Source organism: Panthera onca, chromosome A3 (genome assembly GCF_046562875.1).
Source record: "Panthera onca isolate mPanOnc1 chromosome A3, mPanOnc1 haplotype 2, whole genome shotgun sequence".
NCBI lineage: Eukaryota > Metazoa > Chordata > Mammalia > Carnivora > Felidae > Panthera > Panthera onca.
In genome coordinates this window covers 40,254,711-40,263,030 of record NC_138341.1, presented here as the reverse complement: position 1 = coordinate 40,263,030, position 8,320 = coordinate 40,254,711, and the positions used below count along the sequence as shown (strand labels likewise).

At 44.4% G+C, this 8,320-nt stretch overlaps 1 protein-coding gene across 1 annotated transcript; it reads left to right on the top strand.

Moving 5' to 3' along the window:
• The first annotated feature begins 603 nt into the window (after positions 1–603).
• MAT2A (methionine adenosyltransferase 2A) lies at positions 604–7,220 on the top strand. Its single transcript, XM_060656021.3, has 9 exons — positions 604–831; positions 2,770–2,847; positions 2,945–3,067; positions 3,469–3,581; positions 3,669–3,812; positions 3,975–4,193; positions 4,418–4,600; positions 4,752–4,885; positions 5,567–7,220. Exons 1-9 carry the CDS (start codon positions 741–743, stop codon positions 5,667–5,669), a joined length of 1,188 nt encoding a protein of 395 aa, XP_060512004.1. The 5' UTR covers positions 604–740; the 3' UTR covers positions 5,670–7,220.
• The last annotated feature ends 1,100 nt before the right edge of the window (positions 7,221–8,320 follow it).

Below are 8,320 nucleotides of genomic sequence, written 5' to 3'. Positions count from 1 at the left end.
TAACCAATAAATTACTAGCAAGCCTCAGAATTCCAAGTCGGCAGCAGCGCGCGGGGCGCGGATGAATAAGGCCGTGAGAAGAATCGTACGCTGGTCAGCCAAAATGGCTACTTTCACATGGCTGAGGGCCACTGGCTCCCTGTCACCAGGGCATCTTAAGGCGGGGCGGCCGGAAAGACCCTCAGGCATAGCTTGAGGACAAAACCTCCGCCGATTCTCGCAGTCACCGCTGGGGGACGCGACCTCGCGGCCAGATAGCCCGGTCAACGGTCGGAAGGGAGGTGCCATGTCACAGCAAGGGGAACAGGCCCATAAAGTCCACGTCGCATTTCCTCCCACTCCGAACACGGAAGGGCACGAGGACGCGGTATACTCGCATGTCCACTTTATCCCTCGTTATAAGTGCTTAAGATAACTAAATATTCGCAGGAGGGGCGAATCCGCTTCCTCCCCCTGCCTCGCACAGTGGTTCAGCCCGAGCTCCCGCGTCCGCGAACCGCCCCTTCTGCCTGCCTCCGCGCGAGTGGCGCAGTGGCGCGCGGCGCCGAGGGGCGGGGCCCGGGCCGGGCGCGCGCTGGCGCTGTATATAAATACTGGGCCGCACCGCCCGCCGCCTCGTTCGCTCTGCGCCGCCCGCCCGAGCAGATTAGAGCGCCGTCCTCTTGTGCATTTCGCAGCCGTCGCCTCGCCGCTCCCTTTTTCCTCAACGCCGCTTAATACTCACCACTACGAACCCCAGAATGAACGGGCAGCTCAACGGTTTTCACGAGGCGTTCATCGAGGAGGGCACGTTCCTCTTCACCTCAGAGTCTGTGGGGGAAGGCCACCCAGGTGAGGTGACGGGCCCTGGAGGGAAGTGAGAGGCGGGGCGTGGGCAGGGCCGGGCCCGGCCGGCCGAGTCCGGCCGGCGACGGTGCCCGTGCTAGGTGCCTTCACCCGCCGGGCGGTGGGAAGAGCGGCGGCCGCGCGCCTTCCTCGTGGCGCCGCCGGTGCCGAGCGCGTGGCCGCCGCTCCCCTCCCCCTTCCTCCCCTGCCCTCTCCTCCCCTCCCTTCCCATCCGGCCGCGCGCCTCGGCATGCGGAAGATTCTAGAAAACGAGAAGGGCGGGGGCCGGGACAGCTGTGCTCTACCCAGGGAGGGCACTATTTCCTCATCTCCGCCCTGCCGTCTGAAAGCCCTCGAGTGGGCGACCGGCCCCGAGTGCTCGCGGCCGGCCCTCGGGAGCGCGCGCCCCGCATTGCAGCCGCAACCACGTGTTTGCCGCATGTGGCATCCGGGCGAGGGGGAGCCGTCGGGCTACCGGAGCGCTCGGGTGTGCGGAGTGGGGGGTCCGTGCCTCGGGACGTCTGCCGAGTCCGTTAATTCTTGCCTTGGGCTATTACGGTACCCAGGAGAATACGGATGTGTCCTTCGGCAGTATATGGCCTTGCCGTCAAGGTGACAGCCGCCAACTAAATATAGCGCGGGTTGGGGAAGGCCTGCCTTATTTGGACCATGTTTGAAAAGGATTGGAAGCGTGAATTAAGTGTAAGCTGCCATTGGGTTGGATTTCCCTTTAAAGTCTTTGGTGCTTTACCGTTGGGCAGGGTTTTACCGAACATCTTCTCTGGGCTTTGTCCACTAGTCCGCCATTATGGAGATCAATTTACACGTGAACGAGTAAAGCTATTTCAAGGAACTTTGAATCTCAGTCTAGTAAAGATGAGTCTTTTGCTCTACTGGTTCTACCTTTTCTTAGGATGACCACAATGATCTGGTAATCTAGTCTAATGGCTTTAAAGATGCATTTCTCTAGTAAGTCTACTGTGCCTATGATGAAATCCCACAAGCAGCCTAGTGATCTAGGAGAGGACAAACCCCAAGAGCCTGATGAGTGAAGGTCAGGTGTTCTGGTGTGGGTTACCCACCTTCCCTCAGTTTTGAGAATTTGACAGGTATTTGGCCCACCTTTTATTAATTTAATACTTTAAGTCAGGCGTTTATACCAGTTTGTAGATTAAGTCTTGAACTTCTGATTTGACTGCAATGTACATTTTGCTTTAATTGTTCCGGATGATTGTAGAAAATTCAGGAAAGTGATCTCTCTGGGAAAGGGATTTCTGTTCTCCCTGTTTTTAATAAATGGTGATACAGTGGGGGAGGAAACAAGGATTCAGAATACATGGGACATTTCCCAGTCTATTCAGCTCATATTCCTGGACTACTCCTTTGGCAAATCAAAAATGTTTCCCTGCTTTGCTTTTGGGTTTGAGGATAAACACTTCAATTTGATTAACTTGAGTTATATGGCTGTTCTGCATAACAGTGGAAATTGTTCTGCCTGGGAACTTAATTTTTCAAAATGTCTGAAATACTTAAGAGATGGATCGAGTCCTCCTGAGGTGTAAAGTGCATATATCACAATGAATTTAAATATGTTAAACGTGCTGGGTATTCTGGCTAATCTGAATTGGTGAGCTTGTGGTGCAGCTATATTAAGACTATGGTATCAAGTTTTCAAGTAACATGCAGTATTATATCCAGCATTTATTCTTCAGTCAAAAGGTTTCTGGTAAAGCAGTGCTCTATTTAGCAGTTAAGATCTCCATACTTCGAATTGCTGAATCGTATGCTTGAAAATGGTTAAGTTCGTAAATTTGTGTTCTGTAGGTTTCACCACGATTTTTGAAAGAAAGCTTTCCCAAAGGTCTTTACAGCTGTGTTTATAAGGGCATGACAGTGAGATTGTCTATTGACAATGAGACAAATTGAGACAAATTTTTTCCCCAGATAAGATTTGTGACCAGATCAGCGATGCTGTCCTGGATGCCCACCTTCAGCAGGACCCTGATGCCAAAGTGGCTTGTGGTAGGTTCTAAACATTGCTTACCGACTGATGAAAAGGTAATCTCATGGAAATTACTTTGTAAGAGTGGCATTTGATTGTGAATTTCTCTTTTATTAGAAACTGTTGCTAAAACTGGAATGATCCTTCTTGCTGGGGAAATTACGTCCAGAGCTGCTGTTGATTACCAGAAAGTGGTTCGTGAAGCCATTAAACACATTGGATACGATGATTCTTCCAAAGGTGCGTTTTAATGAATTGGCTTTTCTAAGCTCATTTTTCCGGATATTTTCAACACTCTCTAGCTCTTTTACTTTAAAGTTTATTTTGAGAGAGTCTGAGTGCATGCCAACAGGAGGGGGAGCGAAAATCCCAGACAGGCTCCTTGACCTGTCAGTGCAGAGTCTGACGTGGGGCTTGATCCCACATGAGATCTCAGTTAGTGAAAACAAGTACTAATGCAGGTCTTTCCTAAAAGTGAAGTGATGAAACAATAACTTTCAAAACGTGGGGGGATACCTGTATTTGATTTCTATAGCAGTATTTGAAATTTTAAATAACTCTTGTAAATAGAAGGCATGGGTATTGCTATGGTTGTTTTTTTTTTTCCCTCCTTCTTAAACAAGACATTGTTTTGTTTGTAGGGTTTGACTACAAGACTTGTAATGTGCTGGTAGCGTTGGAGCAACAGTCACCAGATATTGCTCAAGGTGTTCATCTCGACCGGAATGAGGAAGACATTGGTGCAGGAGACCAGGTAGCTTGGTAGACTCTATTTGCATCTCTTCTAATGTGAAATTGTGAAGCTTGGATTGATCACATTGGTGACTTTTTCCTTTTTTAGGGTTTGATGTTTGGTTATGCCACTGATGAAACTGAGGAATGTATGCCTTTAACTATTGTCTTAGCACACAAGCTCAATGCCAAACTGGCTGAACTACGCCGCAATGGCACTTTGCCTTGGTTACGCCCAGATTCTAAAACTCAAGTAAGTGATGATCGTAAAGATAGATTACACATACTGCTTTGGCACAGAACAGTAATGTTTTTACTAAAGACTAGTATTTATCTTGTATTGTCACTTAGCTTTGCCTTGGTTCTCTATCCTATCTAGTAAACTGATGTTCTGATCATTTGCTTTGCCTTCAAGGTGACTGTGCAGTACATGCAGGATCGAGGTGCTGTGCTTCCCATCAGAGTTCACACAATTGTTATATCTGTTCAGCATGATGAAGAAGTTTGTCTTGATGAGATGAGGGATGCCCTAAAGGAGAAAGTCATCAAAGCTGTTGTACCTGCAAAATACCTTGATGAGGACACAATCTATCATCTACAGCCAAGTGGCAGATTTGTTATTGGTGGGCCTCAGGTAAGACCTTACAGTATCAGTTCCATTTACTTTTTTGGATTTTCTGTAATGGTTACTTGCAAATTTGGCTGCTACCACCTTTTTTTCTAGATTTGTTAAGTCTGCATGTGAATTTTCTGAGGGTGTATGTTGGGTGATACAGAAATAGGTATTTAGGAAACTTGATCTAGAACCATTTATTGGAAAGGATTAGGCATAAAGTGACTTGAATTCTTTAATTTCAGGGTGATGCTGGTTTGACTGGCCGGAAGATCATTGTGGACACTTATGGTGGTTGGGGAGCTCATGGAGGAGGTGCCTTTTCAGGAAAGGATTATACCAAGGTGGACCGTTCAGCTGCTTATGCTGCTCGTTGGGTGGCAAAATCCCTTGTTAAAGGAGGTCTGTGCAGAAGGGTTCTTGTGCAGGTATATACTTTCTTAAATAATTGGAGTGATTAGAAGGCATGCTAGTGGGAGGGCTTTTAGTGTAGTTACTTCTGTTTTTTAAATACCAGCGTATTGTACAAATGGGTGGGTCTCTTAATCACTGACTTTTATGACATTTGAATCCTTTTAGGTCTCTTATGCTATTGGAGTTTCTCATCCATTGTCTATCTCCATTTTCCATTATGGCACCTCTCAGAAGAGTGAGAGAGAGCTATTAGAGATTGTGAAGAAGAATTTTGACCTCCGCCCTGGGGTCATTGTCAGGTAAAGATGGTAAAGCCTATTGTTAGTGAAAAATGAGGGTGTGTGTGTGTGTGTGTGTGTGTGTGTGTATTTGAGATCTGTTCAAATCGGAGAAGGTAAAGGTGGGTGTGAAGACTCCTCAAGTGGGGAAACCTTTTAATTCCTAGAATGGTTGATGTTATCTAAGTTGCCTTTAGTAAAGGCTTATATTAAGAAAAATCTAAAATTACAGTGTTCCATTGCTTAGATTAACCACCCTAGAAAAAGTCTTTCACGTTTGATATTGGGCTTTGTGCTCATGTTATCTAGGGATGTTTATTTTACTTAAATTAGTACAGATAAGTGGGGATATTTATTCAAGGCCGCTATAAAGAAAATAAACAGGGTTTGGGCATGGGACCTTGGTAAGTATGCCATGATCTCAGATGAGCTTTTTGACACTTGGAATTTCTCAGAATAATGACAAATTTTCATATTTGTTGAGCCAAGGATGGAAAAACAAGAACTGTAGTTACTAATAAGGACTGTGCGAGGAGTTTGGACACCAGGGAAGTAACAAACACTTCTGCCACAAACTTTTTTCCTAGCAAACCCCAGAGAACTGAACTCATTTGCCAGAACTCTTGAAAATGAGTCTTGCTGATTGTTTTGCTTTATTTTAATTGAATGCTACATATTAAGTTACGGACTTGTATATTCCAGGGATCTGGATCTGAAGAAGCCAATTTATCAGAGGACTGCAGCCTATGGCCACTTTGGTAGGGACAGCTTCCCATGGGAAGTGCCCAAAAAGCTTAAATATTGAAAGTGTTAGCCTTTTTTCCCCAGACTTGTTGGCGTAGGCTACAGAGAAGCCTTCAAGCTCTGAGGGAAAGGGCCCTTCTTCCTAAATTTTCCTGTCCTCTTTCAGCTCCTGATCAGTTGCAGTCACTCTAGTCAATGACATGAATTTTAGCTTGTGTGGGGGACTGTAAGTTGGGCTTGCTATTCTGTCCCTAGGTGTTTTGTTCACCATTATAATGAATTTAGTGAGCATAGGTGATCCATGTAACTGCCTAGAAACAAACCAACAACACTGTAGTAAATAATGCTTTGAAATTGAACCTTTGTGCCCTATCACCCAACCTTCTAAAATCCTAATTGCATTGACTTTCCCACCAAATGCTGAAAATGTCCTGTAATGTGCACGTAAAGTATTTGTAGTTCCATTATAGCCTGTCTGGCAATGCCATAGCCCTGTCAGCATGAATTTGTAATGTCTTGAGCTCTATTCAGAATGTGAAGCCTTCCCTTATCTTCCTTATAACTTGATCCATTTCTAATTATGTAGCTCTTTGTCAGGGAGTGTTCCCTATCCAATCATTCTTGCATGTAACGCAAGTTCCAGTTGGAGCTCTAGCCTGACGTTAAAAAAAAAAAAAAAAAAAGGCAGTTACCATTAAACCATCTCCCTGGTGCTTATGCTCTTAATTGCCATCTCTTAAATAGCACCAAATCAAAATCTCTCCACTTTTCAGCTGTCTTTTGGAGGACGTACGTAATAAGGTTTTTATTTAGTAAACCAATCCTATGCATGGTTTCAGCACTAGCCAAACCACCAACTCCTAGCTCTAGAAAAACAGGCACTTGGCACCCTTGTGATGTCATACAGAGAAGTCACAGGGCAGTACCTGAGGGTCTGTAGGTTGCACACTTTGGTACCAGATAACTTTTTTTTTTCTTTATAAGAAAGACTGAGTACTCCACACTGCACAATAATTCCTCCCAGGGTTTTAACTTTGTTTTATTTTCAAAACCAGGTCCAATGAGCTTTCTGAACAGCTGGTGTAGCTACAGAGAAACCAGCTTCCTTCAGAGAGCAGTGCTTTTGGCGGGGAGGAGGAAATCCCTTCATACTTGAACATTTTCTAATTGCTTATTTATTGTATTCTGGGGTATGGCGTAAGTACAGAGAAGCCATCACCTCAGATGGCAGCTTTTAAAAGTTTTTTTTTTTTTTGTTTTTTGTTTTTTGTTTTTTTTTTTTTCCTCAACACCATGATTCCTTTAACAACATGTTTCCAGCATTCCCAGGTAGGCCAAGGTGTCCTACAGAAAAACCTTGGGTTAGACCTACAGGGGGTCTGGCTGGTGTTAATAGAAGGGAGGGCAGAGCTGGTGCGGCTGGCCATGGAGAAAGCTGACTTGGCTGGTGTGGTACAGAGAAGCCAGCTTGTTTACATGCTTATTCCATGACTGCTTGCCCTAAGCAGAAAGTGCCTTTCAGGATCTATTTTTGGAGGTTTATTACGTATGTCTGGTTCTCAATTCCAACAGTTTAATGAAGATCTAAATAAAATGCTAGGTTCTACCTTAATTGTGTCCATTATTCTTTGGTTTGAATATGACCTGAGAACATACTCCTTATCCCTGAATAATTGTAATCCTTCCCATGGTTCAGGGAAATCATCTCAAACGCCTTCATCCAGGACTGCAGGCGTTTCAGTAGGTTTGTATATCCTATTCCTAGCACTAAGAAAAACCTCCCAAGATCTCACCTGTCTAGCATTGCTTTTTTTGGTTGACGCAGTGGACAAAATCTCTATGTCCTTACTATGTAGCAGCTACTCAACTGCCAGTAACATTTAAAAACTGTCCAAGATTAGGGACGTAAAAGGGACAGTGATGTTTAGTCTTGAAAATTTAAACCCCTTTTCATCTTTCCAATGTAGGGGGGAAAAGTTTATTATGCCTGAAGTGTTAATCCCTTTATTATAAACAGGTGTTAAAGGCTGCAAGTTACATGTTCAGTACATAACACAGCAAAATTTGAGCAGTGGTGAGGGGCCAGCTTCTAATTATTTTATGAGCTAGAATAAGTGAGCTACAGTGAAAAATTGAGCACAATTACAGTGATGATATTACAAGTTTCTAAAACCCTTATTCTAAATTTGTGGCAGTTTGTAGGGGTTTACAACAGAGCTTGAACCATCCCTTTTTAACCAGGAGCTAAAAGTAGAGACCAGAGCCACTTGGCACAGGTTTACACCAGCATGTATGCAATCATGTGGTTCATCTTTACTGTTGATCTGAAAATGTGAAACCCAAAAGAATGCTTGATTACACCTATCTGGAGGCTTAAATAGAACTATGTTGGCAGGGGGGCAAGGTTAAGTCCTGGTATCGTTTAAAGTTTCAAAAAGCTCTTAGATGCCAGTGCACTGCTGGCCAAATAAGGGGGATAGGGATGCACTGGATGCCTATAGGCTAGTCGGATAGTACTAGAAAAATTAAGGTTAGGTTCAGTTTTTGCTTCTGCCTAACAGGGGAAAAATTATTTAAAAAAAGTGAAGGTGAAGAAATAGTGACCAGCCCAGGGAGAAGAGTAGAAGCAAAGGTAAAATGGAGTGATGGTGATTATAAATGGTTGAAGATCAAAGTATTAATATGGTATGGAAGGAAAGCTCAATGTGCAGG

Coding starts and splice junctions, on each gene's coding strand:
- MAT2A (XM_060656021.3), top strand. CDS start 741: ATGAACGGGCAGCTCAACGGTTTTCACGAGGCGTTCATCGAGGAGGGC. Junction 832..2,769: donor TGTGGGGGAAGGCCACCCAG/GTGAGGTGACGG, acceptor TTTTTTCCCCAG/ATAAGATTTGTGACCAGATC. Junction 4,886..5,566: donor CGCCCTGGGGTCATTGTCAG/GTAAAGATGGTA, acceptor TGTATATTCCAG/GGATCTGGATCTGAAGAAGC.